Source organism: Rhineura floridana, chromosome 7 (assembly GCF_030035675.1).
Source record: "Rhineura floridana isolate rRhiFlo1 chromosome 7, rRhiFlo1.hap2, whole genome shotgun sequence".
Taxonomy (NCBI): Eukaryota; Metazoa; Chordata; class Lepidosauria; order Squamata; family Rhineuridae; genus Rhineura; species Rhineura floridana.
The window spans coordinates 83,762,049-83,776,841 of record NC_084486.1 but is presented as its reverse complement, the minus strand read 5'-3'; the positions used below and the strand labels follow the sequence as shown (position 1 = coordinate 83,776,841).

The 14,793-nt window shown below is 40.2% G+C and overlaps 2 protein-coding genes across 4 annotated transcripts in view; one reads left to right on the top strand and one right to left on the bottom strand.

Annotated features, from left to right (window-relative positions):
* The window catches only part of CNNM2 (cyclin and CBS domain divalent metal cation transport mediator 2), a 193,756-nt gene extending 185,078 nt beyond the window's left edge, over positions 1 to 8,678 (top strand). For 2 of the 3 annotated variants that reach the window (XM_061636121.1, XM_061636120.1), the window contains 2 exons: positions 5,271 to 5,452; positions 7,842 to 8,678. In XM_061636121.1, coding sequence (XP_061492105.1) covers positions 5,271 to 5,452; positions 7,842 to 8,051 — 392 coding nt within the window. In that variant the 3' untranslated portion in view covers positions 8,052 to 8,678. Of the gene's footprint in view, positions 1 to 5,270; positions 5,453 to 7,841 lie in introns of those variants that run through there. The other variant, XM_061636122.1, reaches the window with a different exon arrangement.
* The window catches only part of NT5C2 (5'-nucleotidase, cytosolic II), a 141,655-nt gene that overhangs the window by 2,312 nt on the left and 124,550 nt on the right, over positions 1 to 14,793 (bottom strand). The window lies entirely within an intron of this gene.

Here is a 14,793-nt window from a genome sequence, read left to right as displayed (position 1 = left end):
CCCCTTCCCAAATGCAAAATGTGAAGATTTTCAAAGAGGCTTAGGCATGTCTCCTGCTGTGCAGGAGCTGATGTCCAGGCACTCATTAAGAGTTCACTGTATAGTTAACTTACAGTACAATGGTATACATGTCCAGAATTAAGTCTCTTTATTTTATTTATTTATTTATTTTATTATACTTGTATACCGCCCCATAGCCAAAGCTCTCTGGGCGGTTTACAGTAACTAAAAACATTAAAACAAATACAATTTAAAACAGATCTTATAAAAACAATTGAAAACACAATTAAAAAATTTAAACAGTATAAAACACATGATAAAATGCCTGGGAGAAAATGCCTTTGTGTTTAATGGAGCGTACTCACATGTAAGTGGCATTATGGTAAACTTACAGACATGAGTTTTGCTTTCAGCAGATGCTTACCTATGGCATTTTTCAGTGTTTGGAACACTGAGGCACCACTTGGGCTGCCTCGTTTAGATCCCACTGCCTTTGACAAGTCAAAAATTCCTCCAAGGCACCCTGCTTTGTCCCAGAATTCATTGAAATCCTATACACACACCTTTTCCATACAGCAGGGGTATGGAACTTGATTCGGTTCTACATTCATCAGGGTAAGCTGCACTAGAAAGCTTTGATTGGGACCTCCCAAGTGGAACCAATCCCAGTGGGTATTGTATTTGATACGCTTCCTGGAAGATGGACTGCTGGTAAGTGATGGGTTGCACCTCACAACGACTGGGAAGAATATGTTTGGCCACAGCATGGAGAAATTCATCAGGAGAGTTTTAAACTGAATTCTATGGGGTAGGGAGACGTAAACTTGGCAGTAATGACTAACAAAGGCTTGTGCACAGTAAGAGGAACTGAGAGAATGGCTCTAATGGGGCCCAATAATAGTCTTCATAAAAATGTAGGAAAGAAGCCAGGCCGTAAATCACATGGTCTTCGATGTCTGTATACTAATGCCCAGTGTATGGGAAACAAACTGGACAAACTTGAACTCTTAATACAGGAGAGTAAATACAACTTGATAGGTATAACTGAAACTTGGTGGGATGACTCCCATGACTGGAATACAGCGATTGAAGGATATAAACTGTTCAAAATAAACCAGAAGGAATAGAAAGGGAGGTGGAGTCACACTATATGTTAAAAATATATATCCCTTCACAGAAATACAGGAGGATGACCTTGGTAGCTCCACTGAGAGTATCTGGATTAAAATTAATGGGACAAGGAATAAAAGGAATATGGTGGTTGAAGTCTACTACTGAACACCCGATCAAGAAGAAGGCGAAGATGAAACTTTTGTAAAACAAATTGCCAATGTTTCAAGGAGGCATGATGTAGTAGTAGTAATGGGGGAACTTGAATTACCCCTATATCTGTTGGGAGACAAATTCTGCCAAATACAGCCCCTCCAAGAAATTCCTGACTTGTGTTGGAGATAACTTTTTCCTACAGAAAACAATGCAGTGATTACTAGAAGCCAACATGGATTTATGAAGAACATATCCTGCCAGACTAATCTTATCTCATTTTTTGGTCGCGTAACCTCCCTGGTAGACTGTGAGGATGCTGTGGACGTAATATATCTTTACTTCAGCAAAGCGTTTCACAAAGTGCCCCATGATATTCTGATTAGCAAGCTAGCTAAATGTGGGCTAGATGGAACAACTATCAGGTGGATTCACAGTTGGCTCCAGAATCGTGCTTATCAATGGTTCCTTCTCAAAGTGGGGGGAGGTAACGAGTGGAGTACCTCAGGGCTTGGCCCTGGACCCAGTGCTCTTCAACATTTTCATTAATGACTTGGATGAGGAGGTGAAGGGAATGCTTATCAAATTTGCAAATGATACAAAATTGGGAGGGATAGCTAATACCTTGGAAGACAGAAACCAAATTCAAAGGGATCTTCATAGACTGAAGCATTGGGCTGAAAACAGCACAATGAAATTTAACAGGAATAAGTGCAAAGTTCTATATCTAGGTAAAAGAAACCAAATGCACAGTTATAACATGGAGGATACGTGGCTTAGCATTACTACATGTGAGAAGATCTTGGGATAGTTGTTGATCATGAGCTGAACATGAGCCAATAGTGCGATGTGGCTGCAAAAAAGGCAAATGCTATTTTAGGCTGCATTAATAGAAGTATAGTTTCCAAATCACATGAAGTATTAGTTCCCCTCTATTTGGCACTGGTTAGGCCTCATCTTGAATACTGCATTCAGTTCTGGACATCGCACTTTAAGAAAGATGTAGACAAACTAAAATGGGTTCAGAGAAGGGCAGTGAGGATGATCAGGGGACGGGAAACAAAGCCCTATGAGGAGAGACTGAAAGAACTGGGCATGTTTAGCCTTGAGAAGAGAAGATTGAGGGGAGATATGATATCACTCTTCAAGTACTTGAAAGGTTGCCATACAGAGGAGGGCCGGGATCTCTTCTCAATTATCTCAGCGTGCAGGACACAGAATAATGGGCTCAAGTTGCGGGAAGCCAGATTTCAACTGAACATCAGGAAAAACTTCCTGTTAGAGCAATACGACAATAGAACCAATTGCCTAGGGATGTGGTAAGCTCTCCAACACTGAAGGCATTAAAGAGGCAGCTGGACAGCCACCTGTTGGGGATGCTTTAATTCGGATCCCTGCACTGAGCAGGGGGTTGGACTTGATGGCCTTACAGGCCCCTTCCAACTCTATGATTCTATGAAATTTAGAAGATGCCAAATGCAGGCCCACTTATCAAGAAACAATTGAGAGTGCACTTTAAGGCTCCCAATAGTTCCTTTGTAACTGTATCTTTTTCTGCCCCACACCTACCACATACAACATGGGGCATAATTTGGGGAGAATGGCCTCACAGACCAAATTAGGACCCCTGTTGTGCCTAAATTGGCTTGTGGGCGAGGGCTTCCTCCCACTGTCCTACGACCTGAACTTGTTATGTAGAAGTATGTGGTTCTTCATGGACTCTGTGCAGTCATGGGACCTCTGACAGTATAGAAAACCTTTTTTCTTACAAACATGATGTCCACCTAATTTGTTTGGACAGGTTCCACAAATCTGCCATTTATCAAATTCTCTATTAAGGATAACAAAGAGTCTTATAGTACCTTATAGAGCACAGTTCTTCAACTTTGGGCCTGCAGATGTTGTAGGACTACAACTCCTATCAACCTTAGCCATTGCCTAAGCTGGCTGGGGTTGATGGGAGTTACAGTCCAACAACGTCTGGGGATCTAAGGTTGAAGAACAGTGTTATATCGGGTAAAGACTAACACATTGAGGCATAAACTTTCAGATGAAGTAGACTAGAGTCTACTTCATCAGATGCATAAAGTGGTATGGTTAGTTGGTGCATACACACACACACATCACTGGGATCAAATGGCCATTAATGCAGGCATCTTTGACAATTCATACCACCCTAGAATCCTTAAAGATGAAGGCTGGTATAAACATGTGTGAAATAAATAAAAGTCTTTATATATAGAAGATAGGCATAGTGATGCTCAAACACAGGACGAGTAGGCAATAACACAATCTTCCTATGTTACTGTGCTAGTAGGATTGGAAACCCTTAACTGAGGCCTAACCAGTTCAGCAATGTCAAGCCTGGAGCCTCCCTTAGAAGGTCCTTTATTGAAGTACTGTGACTTTAGGTGCCCCTGATCGTATGACTGCTGTTAATACTGGGCTCATTGGTTATTGCTTGTGAGTAGGCATTTTAGATTAAGGGGCTCTGTTATCTGTTAACACTGTTGTGAATGTTGACTCTGCTTAACCTGTATATCTTTAAGCATTACATAAAATTGTCACAGGATCTTGTATTTCATGGCTATTTGGCCCCAGTATTTGTTTTTTACTCATATATATATTCTTTGTACATCTGCTGAAAGAGCTTACGTCACAATACTGTGTAGCTGTAGCCATTAGTCTTTAGGTGCCACAAGAAAAAGAGACTGAATTTGCTGAAGCAGATTTAACATGGGCCCTTCTGGAAATTGGTTCTGTAAATAGCAGATGGCTGTGATTTACTCAGATTCCTCGTTCTTAAATAAAGCAGTATTGCTGCATGACCAGCTCAGTCGGACTCTTTCATACTGTGCTTGGTGTGAGCGTGTAACAATATTTCCTGGAATAGCACTCCACCATCACCTACTCACCTTGTTTGCTTCCTGTGCACAATATTGCACAATGGTACCTTGAAATCATCTTTGTGTGAATATACAGGTTTGTATATACCATTCAGTGTTACCCTTTTTATCTCATTTTGTTAAAGAAAAATGTGTTTAGGGAAAGAGTTAAAAATTTCCACAGGTGAGCTTTGTTGTAATGTGGGAGTATTCAAATACTTAAGATATTTGAACGATGCAGAAGAGTCGGAAGCCTACAAAGGTTCAAATCTATCTGTCCCCATTTTCAGATATGTGGAACTGGGCCTATTGACTAACCATTTTCCTTCATTTATTTTCAAAACGTAAGATGGGATATATAAGGGGGTGACCATAACTAGATACAGACAAATGACTGAAAATGGTATTAAATATATTGTGCTATGGGTCTTTGATAGTATGCTATTAGTTTGCAACTGATTATGACAACTCAGTTGAAATGAAAGCTGTTTATTATTAGTGAATATTAATTTTTAATCTGGAAACTCAGACCAGATTTTAATTTAATCCTTTTACAATGGGTGGTGTTAAGTAGTAGTCCTACTCAGAGCAGACCCATTAAAGTTATCAGACATGACTAACTTAGGTTCATTGATTTCAATAGGTCTACTCTGAGTAGAACTTAGTTGAATACAACAGTTGACTTGTTCTTAGTCTTTGGTCAAATTGCATAAACTCTTTGATTCTTACCAGTAAATCATTATAGGTACTGTAAAAAGGGCTCCCATGTACTACATAGGTTTTATATATAAAGAATGTGAAGTATTCTAAGTAACAATGAAGTTATCTGTAATATTACTATTACTATTACTATTAGGTATGAAATTAGATCTCACTACTAAACTCCCACCTCTGAGGCTTCTTATCTTCATTTGTTGGTTTGAAGTTCTATGTTGCAGAATTATAGCTCTAGCAAGAAGCCTTTTCTGTAAAATTTAACCAAAGGACCTAGATCTGCATGTTAGAGTATATAGTCAAGCAACATTCCAGGCCATTCAGTTAACTGATGTGGATCTCTGAGATTTAGTTGTGTTTTGACATTTCTCCTTTTTCTAAAGCATGTATTTCTCTCCGTTTTTCCAGCTGAAAATAAGTCACCACCTCATCCTTGTGGCTTGAATCATTCAGACTCTCTTAATAGAGGGGATCGCATTGATGCAGTGACACCAACAATAGGAAATAGCAACAACCAGTTGAACTCATTTGTTCAAGTGTATGTTCCAGACTACTCAGTGAGAGCAATCTCAGACATTCAATATGTCAAGGTATGAAAAGGGGAAATGGGTAGCTGTCTTCCACCTGCAAGATATAGTCTGAATAGGTAGGCTGCCTATAGACTATGGTTGTCAGCTGGTCCCGATTCTACTTGTATCTAGAATTTGGAAGAAGCTGTTTTGGATTGTTGGAACTCTTAATTTTTTCCCCATTGTTGGGTAACATTTTATTCCACCTCTTCTAGGGAGGATCTTTTTTGCATGAAGTGTGGGGGCCGTGAAGGATCAGCAGGCAGGGAATGCTTAACCCTTCTTCTTGATTCTCCACCCACCTGCTAGTTCTCTCCTGCAGATGCTCCCTGCCTCTATTAGCATTATGAGGCAATCACAGAATTGGAAAATCAGTGTTTGCCTCTTAATATGTAGTTCCACCCACAAGTTCAGCAATAGTTGACTTTTTTGGCTTCTGATGCTTTACTCATGTCTTTTAAATAACACCGTACATTGTTAATTGACTCTGGAAAGCTAGGAATTTGAGATCTTACGTGAACTGATAGCCTTTATTTCTATATGTTCTAATGGCGCCCATCTTAAGTGCAGCTGAAAATGGATCCCAGTCATATTCTGAGAGGCAATGTCAGTACTTTGCCTTCACCCCCAAATCTTCAGCATATTAAGGCTGGTAGAAGTAGTGCTGCATAGCTTGGGGAATATTACATGAAGGAATAAGTACATCTGGTCACTTCTAATTTCTCCATAGCATGCTAACAGAATGAATGCCTACTTACAATTGGGTGGATGGGAAGCAGCTTCCAGAATACAACTTAAAGCTCTTTTGAATACACAAACTCAAGGCTTGGATATTGTGTCCCTTAGCTTGTTCCTGTCCCTCAAGTAAAAGGGAAGTTTTGCATTCATCTCAATATCTAGTATTTATGGATTGTGGCCGTCTCACAAAAATGTTCAAAGATACATATTTATTTAATTTATTTGTCATTTTTTGCAACAAAACCTCAAAGTGACTGAAAAATAATATGGGAGTTGGGGGACAAAGGAAGCACCCACATTAGAGGGCTTCCATGTTATAATGAAAACTGCATTCTGTAATCAGTATTTTACTCAGGGAATATTGTCATTCCTGTGTTACATTATTTCTTTTGCTTCTGTTTCTGTGAATATGTGAAGTACAGCAACCCTTTGCATAATTTACAGTAAAAAAAACTCCAAAAACAATTGTGGAATAAAGGCACTGACTATTCTGCAGAATAGTCTCCAGTGGACATGAGGAGTGTCTCAGTTTGCACAAAACAGTGGGAGGTGAAATATATTCTATCAAATTTCTAAGTGTATTCTATGTTTTTAATTGACCATGCCCACCCTTTCTTGAGTGGAGTGGTGTAAGCTGAAAACATACATCTTGGGCAGGCCAAGTTTGTTTTTCCAACAGCTGGAGTCATTCCTTAAGTAGCAACATATTGTAATCAGTCTGATTTTACATCAAACTGCAGTTTCAGATTCAACTGTTAATGCACCCAAAATAGAAATAGAGAATAACCTCCAGTTTGAAACACAAAAGGCTGTCTTCACCATCATGTGACATTGACCCAATAACAAGGCTTTGAAATTAATAAAAATAAATTTGACACAGATTTCTAGGATGAATAATGAGAGAAGTATAATTTTCTAGGTTAGATTATCTGTAGAAACAGTAGTAACACAGGAAAGAAGCAAAGTAAAAAGAGCACCAACAAATATACAAAAAATGTAATTCTCCATCTTTGGAGATGTAGTCCTGATGGCAGGTGTTGCCACCACTCAAAAGAACCTCACTATAATGTGGCTCACTGAACCATGGATTCAGATATACAGCAGGTATGATGATGTTCCCTGAGTAAAATACTATTTATAGAATGCAGCTTTTGTTATAAAATGGAAGCCATCTAATGTTGTCCCCCAACTCTCACATTATTTTTTAGTCACTTTGAGGTTTTGTTGCAAAAGTAACAAATTAAATAAATATGTATTTTTGAACATTTTTGTGAGAGGGCCACAATCCATCTTTGGAGATGCATTCCTGATTGCAGGCGTTACCATCATTCTCCATATGTTCAGAGGCACGTTACCAAATTCTTCCAAGCTACACAGGAAGTGGATTGGACTGTGAAAGACCAACCCAAATCGTGTTTGCATTTTTACAAATTTGTAGGGCAGTACAATATCTCAGAGAAGAGGTCAGGTCTCCTGCTCCCCTGGTTGTAGCTCCCCTGTAGCTGCCCAATTCCCCTGCTTTTTAACGTTTGATAGAAATACCTGTTGGCTGTAGGTACATTCTTAAACTGCAAGGGTTTTATTTCCTATTAGTGAACATGTTCTCTTAAAACCAGCAGCAACAAATAATAACACACTTCTCTTTTTTTATCCTTTCATGTGTTCTGCATAGATCTCAAGGCAGCAGTACCAAAATGCCCTAATGGCATCCCGGATGGATAAAACACCTCAGTCCTCAGACAGTGAAACCACTAAAATAGAACTGACTCTTACAGAACTGCATGATGGTTTGCCGGATGAGACGGCAAATCTTCTGAATGAACAGAACTGTGTAACTCACAACAAGTCCAACCACAGTATGCACAGTGAAGGCACCATCTAGGAGCTGACACACAGCATTTTCTTCTTCCTCTGCCCTCCATCCTAGCCCCCCTATTCATCAGGACCAGTCCTCATCCTTTCCCCTTGTCTTCTACTTGACTGCAAACGCCATTAGTATGTGCTTATGAAGCTTTGCTGCATCCATGCTCTGAGACCAAAGACTTTATGCTGATCCTGAGAGCAGAAAGAAGAAACAAGAAGAACAAGGAGCTCAGAGTGAAAAATGGATGCAGAAGAGGGAAGCAACCAATACCTAAGCAAAACTTGGGAATGGTGAGCCACCCTTTTGGAGTGAATGGCAAAATTCTTCCTAATGGAACAGAATCACGTTTATTTTTCCAGCTGTATTGACGATTCTTCTAAATGTATGCAAAAAAAGTTTAAACCTTAAGCCATGGTTTATTTTTTCAAAAAAAAAGATCATGGATGTTTTGTGTTTTCAAAGAAGTATTTTGCAGTTTTTAATGTTGCAGGACCTTCCCAGTTTAGCTCTTTTGTATTGCCTGTGACTTTGCCCCAGTGCTCCCATTTTTCCCATATTGTTCTGTTTTCCCCTTGTTGAAATGGCGAACTGGTACTAGAATGTATTTGTTTTGTAAAGAACAAAGAATGAATGAAACTTTAAGAACCTCTGGCATACATCAATTGGGAGACTGGGGAAAATGTGGTATTCTCCCTGTTTTGGGGTTGTAAATGCAAAACTTCCTTTTGAAAGGTCATATTTTAAATTCAGAAATGTCAGAACATGAGATGTGTGCCATATGAAGGTGAGTGTTTGATTTTTCAGAGGTAATACTTCCCCCATAGAATTATAGAGTCTTTTATTTGTTCTGGAGGAGTAATGATGGTAATCCCTGCCACCTCCCTGGGCTAAGTGCACACCTCAACTTGTTTCCTAGTCAATGTGGTCCTTGCACATTGCAAGATAGACTGTAAGAGATGTCAGTCTACGAATTACTTTCAGTCTTTTATGTAACAATGCTGCTATGCTGACAGCCAAAGTAAATCCTCCCAAAATCTTGCTTCCTGTAAGATGCATTTCACTGTAGTTGCTCGCTAACCTCTTTCAGGTTTGGCAAAAGCCTTTCAGTATAAAATCAACCTACAGTATATTTGATGGTATATGTGGAGTCTGTTTCAGTAAAGATACTGGAGAAGAGTACCAGAAAGCATTTCTATCCTTCTGTAAGTTTTCCCTTTTAGGAGCCACCCTTTTAACCTGCCATTTTTAATAAACCCTATAGTACAGTTTGGGCATGAAAAATGGACCAAGAATGCCTTCTAGGACATTCCCAGCTCCCATACCTCAGGAGGCTGAAATTTACTTCGGGAGAATTTGGGGGACTGTTCCTTGAGGAGTCCTCTGAATTATGCATTTGAACAACCTGTCTTGACATCATTGTGACTCTGGGTTGCCTTTTGTCTGTTCTGAGTGCTTATGACTGTGAAAATCACTATCAGTCTGTTGCTAGAGGGGCCTGTTCTGCAGAACAGTCTTTGGGCTGACTTTCAGGCTCTGTTACCTACAGTACATCCCGAGACCTGATTTTTCTTCTCTCCTTCTGCCCCACCCCTAATTCTTTATGCTTTGCCAGAATCCTGGCTGGTAAAGATTCCTCCTGTTCTTTGACCCAGCTGGAGATGCAGTTTTGTGCATGCTGAGATGAACTTAATGTGAATTCTCCAGTTCTCCTTATGCAAAATGATGTCCTCCCCCTCACTCACCCCTTCACCCCCTCAGATAAGCCTACAGTGAAGTTTATTTCATTATGTTTAGAGCAGTGGTTCTTATTTAGCAATTTAATCTGTGTAAGATGAATAGTTCCTATCTTTGTTTCATGGATGCTCATGAAAGAAGGGATGGTAAGGAGGAAATTAGTTGACTTCCCCCCCCCCCAGTTCTCATGAAGCATATGAGCACTTTAAGAAAAGCCTCTGTGAAAGTTATTTCATTTCCAGTCATGACATTCAATGCAAATGGAAAACCTGGGCCTTTTCATTTAATAGCATACATTTTTAAGTGGTTTTTTCTTTAAACTATTTGGTCCCATTGTTTTATTCATCTCTCCCTTTGCAGACAGCTTTCAGAAAGTGTTTAGGAAGGGCAGGCAGGCCACGAGATGAAGAGCCTGCAAAATGTTATGTTTCCTTCCAAAGGAGTGTAACAGAGGTAAACGTGAATTTTGTAATGAAATGCTGTCTGCATTATTACCTGCATATAGAGAATGTTCTTGATCAAGAATGGGATTCTCAGTTGCTCTAGTTCATGTATTTCAAGCCGCAGCTCTATGTCTTGCAAAATGTTTTGTTCCTCATATGTTGAATTGTACAAACATGGTGATGCTGCCCGAAATTAATTCTCCTGGCTTATCAGTGGCTTTTCTAGTTTTCTCAAAACTATTCTGTGCTTATCTTAAATTAATGTTGTTGTTATGAACGTGGCCTAGGAAAAACCATACAAAGTTTGCATGGTAAAGACAATTGTCTATAGCCTGCGCTAGGGGTGGGAGCCTATGGCCTTCAAGCTGTTGGGGGGAGGAACTCCCATCAGCCTCAGTGAGCATGATTACTGCTGAGGGATAATGGGAGTTCTAGCCCAATAACATCTGGAGGGCCACATGTTCCCCACCCATGACATAGGGTTTGGAGGGTAACGTACCTCCCTGAATGTTTTGTAGTACAAAACAAATACTTTAATGTGGATTAAAGAACGTCACCAGCCCATGCCAAGGTATGGGAAGATGCTCTCAATTTAAATATGCCTCTTATTTAGTACAACATTATGGAAATTGGTTCCTCAGTGCCCTTGGTGCTTCCCATGTTATACATTAGAGCAAATGTTTTACCAGCGTTTAAAAGTACATTTGGGAGGAAATGTGTGATTTTCATTTCTTAGTGCCTTTCCTGTTTGGATACTACCTTGCAGCAGCAGCAGCAGCATACAATTTGGGGCACAGCATTCCTTTGCTTTTGCCAGCTTTGGAAATATCTTTGAATTAACTTTGATCTCTTTGGTATGAATTGGAGACCATACACCTTTTTTAAATACAGTGTGTTACCTTGCCTTAGTGAAGAGTTAGTTCTTGAAAATTGTTCCGTCTCCGAATAAGACAGTGGTTTTAGTGGTCCAGAGTATATGAACCTTTTGGGCAAGGGAGGTAGCACTCTCGTATTTTCACTTTCTAAGCTTGGTACCTCATGAGTACTCAGGGTTTGCACAAAATCACTGTTCCCTCTGGCTATGTAGCCGCCATTAGCAAGTGTAAACACTAATTTAAAAAAAGGGTGGTTGGAGCTTGGGACTGAGCAAATGAAGACTGAAGTAGTAAAATAACTTCTGCGGTCATGTACAATTAATTTCCTAGATGAATTTGTATGGCTTTCCTAAAGGAACAAATCCCAGAGATAATCTCCAAGATAATTGAAAGGAATTGGTGGTGCAAAATTGAAGGGCTGTGTAACATAAGCATGCAAAACTCTCTTTCCACAAATGGCCCTGTTTGCTTTTCACAGTAAGCCATACACCATGGCTTACCATGAACAAGCAGTGTGCTAGAGATTGCTGCTGAATTGCTCCCATTTTGCTGCACCCTTCCCAGTCCAGGGAGCAACAACAAGCCTTGACTGTGACATGCAAACCAGCACTTGGAGAGAAAACAAACCACAATAGAAAGCCAAGGCTCAAGGTTTGCTGCTCCAGGCACCAGGGAAGGTGGAAGCAAATGGGAATGATTCAGGAGCATGCATTAAGAAGCTGCTTATTCATGGTAAGCCATAGCTAACTGTGACATGTGAAAATGGTTAGGGATTCTTAATTGGTTGGCGTTATTCATTAATGTCCCCTTTCTTCTACTCAAGTTTCCTTTTTAAATACCCCTTCATCCTTAGATACCCATTTTTTCTGGATACAGTTCATAGATTAGTGTCTGACCCTTTCAGATGAATGCAAAAGTGGCATGCTTTTACTTCTTCCCTGACCTCTCCCCCATGCCTCACCAACATTTGCCACAGCCTAACACTAGGGGGAGCTTTTGAAGTTTTAATAGCTTCATTACAGGAAGGCATTCAGCAGGCCTGCATTGTGCGATGGGAGAAAATGTACCTAATGAACTCCTCATTGCCATGTGATAATTAAAAGATCCTGGCAATGTTGTTCAGTCAGGAATTGGCAATTGCAAGTTGGTAGAAACTATGCTGGGGAATTCAGGGACACAAATGTTTTGTAACAATCTGACCAAACGTTACTTGGACAGCAGTTTTGCTCTACTTTGGTACTTGGCTTCAAGTGAGTTCTCTGAGAATTAAGTGTACTGTTTTTGATGTCATTGCCTTGGAGAGATCACTGAGCTACAATTGGGTCTCACTTCACATACAAGAATAAATTGAGAATGTGTTGAAATTTTGCCCACATAGTGGCTACTCCATGTGATAGCGGGTCCATGACCACACAATAAAATTTGATTTGATTTGATTTGCTACTCCATGTGGTGAGCTGAGTTTATGCACTGACTACTGCCACATAAGTTTGTCACCATGCTGCTAATAAAATGTTTTTGGTTTGTGGCTGCTTATACCAAAGTATATGGTAAGCCATTGAATGAAGAACCCAGCACATGGAGCGGTTACAATGTAATTTCAAGTAACCTTTACATGGTGGCTCTTGTGTGAAGTAGACCAGTGATAAAGAGCAGAAAAGTGTGAGTAGGTTACAATACAGATACCCCATGTGTAATTAGTATTGTTATGTCATATGCTAGTCGCCTGAGGGCTGTTCAGGCAAAAAAAAAAACGCTGCTAAACTGAATACTGATACAATTAATGGCCACACCTTGCAGTGCGCATGTATACAGCATAAATCTGAAAGACCTCGTATACATACAACTCTTTCTCATGAGTGGGAACTCTGATTCATCATAAAACATTTATTAAGAGCATTACACATCTAAAGCAGTACATGCCTAGAACCCTTTCAGTCTAATGCTTTACATGAGGATGCCAGTAGGGCACGCCAACATGCACATCAAGATTTATGGGCATGGTCTCATTCCTCCATATTGTCAATGTTTGAAGATTTTTTTTTTATCTAAATAGTTCTCTAGTGTCAGGCATACCTTGATTGAACTGGAGAGCACAGGAACAGCAGCTAGTATAAATTTTGTTGTTGACTATAATTGCTTTATTGTGTTAGCTGATGACCAGCGTTGGCAGGATGTTCAGTCTGTGGAGCTATCTGCTCTTTGCCTTGGTCGGCTGTGACTTCAAGATACAGTAAGTTTTAAATGGCTTTGGGGGAAAGGTCTGAACTAATCATGACCAGATAAAGACCATCCAGTTCTCCAATGAGGTCCATTCTGCAGTATGGAATATCTGCTCTCTAAGATAATGCACCTAGTATCTCCTCAGCTCTTTAAAACATAGCAACCCTACTTGAACTTTAGGAACTGTTAAACAGGTGTGGTTTTTTTAATTCTGGAAACTGAACTGTGTCCCCTATCATTTATCAGTGGTTCCCTCTTTACTCTGTCCTGGAATGTTCACATGAAGAACCTCATACAGCTTCTCCTGCCCTGATTCCAATGGAGAGCCTATTGAAATGAACGGCCACACATCGCCTGTAACAGCGATGGGGAACTGTGGCCTTCCAGATGTTATTGGACTACAACTCCCATCATCCTGGGCCACTGGCCATGCTGGTTTGCGCTGATGGAAATTGATCTAGCATCATCTAGAAGGCCACGTGTTCCCCACCCCTGCCCTATAATATTGATCGAGGGGGGAATTTGCAGGCTTGCTTATTTTCCTTTCCATGGGTTGGTTTAAATGCCATTGAATTGGGCTCCTAACCAAGTGTAATTTCTGCCAGTTTTGTGAGTCAGTTGCTTCTTAAAATGCATGCATATATTGCTAGCAATCTCATTGCCCTGGGAAGGTTATTTAATTTTGCTTTGTAAGCCATGCCATTCTACATCAACATACTGTTTCTCAACCCTTTCCCAGCTATGCCTTGAGTGTTTCACCTCTTTACCTTGTCACCATGCTTGAAATTGGAATTCTTTCTGCTAAAGCGCCTGTATTGCTGCTAACACCAATGGGCTGCCTTTTAGCAAAGCGCTTGAAGTGCAAATACTCTTCCAATAGGTTCTAAAGTTAAGTTTTTACTGAATTAGATTGACAGCAAAGAGCCTTGAACCCTGAAGATAATGGGTGGAAGGAATGTAGGATTACAAGTCATTATTCTGCAAATGTTGGGATGAATTGGGAAGTGCTGGTGGTTCTTGGGTTTTTGCCACCTTGTTTCTGTGCTTCTGCCTACAGGATGGTGATGTGGATAAATTAGGCCTTGTTTGGATTTGCCCAATTTGTGCATATGTAGATATTTTATGCCATCATTCCATCTTGGGGCAATGCATTGAGATTTATTTGCTGCAGGAATCTACTAGACTCTGAGGGGAACTGGTGAATAGTTAATCAGTTGTGAAATCAAATGTTTAGGGCCAAACAGGATGCTACATGCACTTGCATGTAAGGTTCCCCATTTTTATTTTTTAAAAAACGGAAAAACAGGCTTGAAGGCTGTGATTGAGAGTGCCAATGGGGAGGGAGCATTTAACCCTTTGCCTGTGGGCCGCTTTTTTCAAAAGTTCAAAACGGTCCCAGTCGAGCTGCTTTTTCCTCTGTGGTTGTCAGGTTTTTAGCTGAAAAATGGCTCACAGTTAGGTACTCTTTCCCTCTCCCCTTTTTGC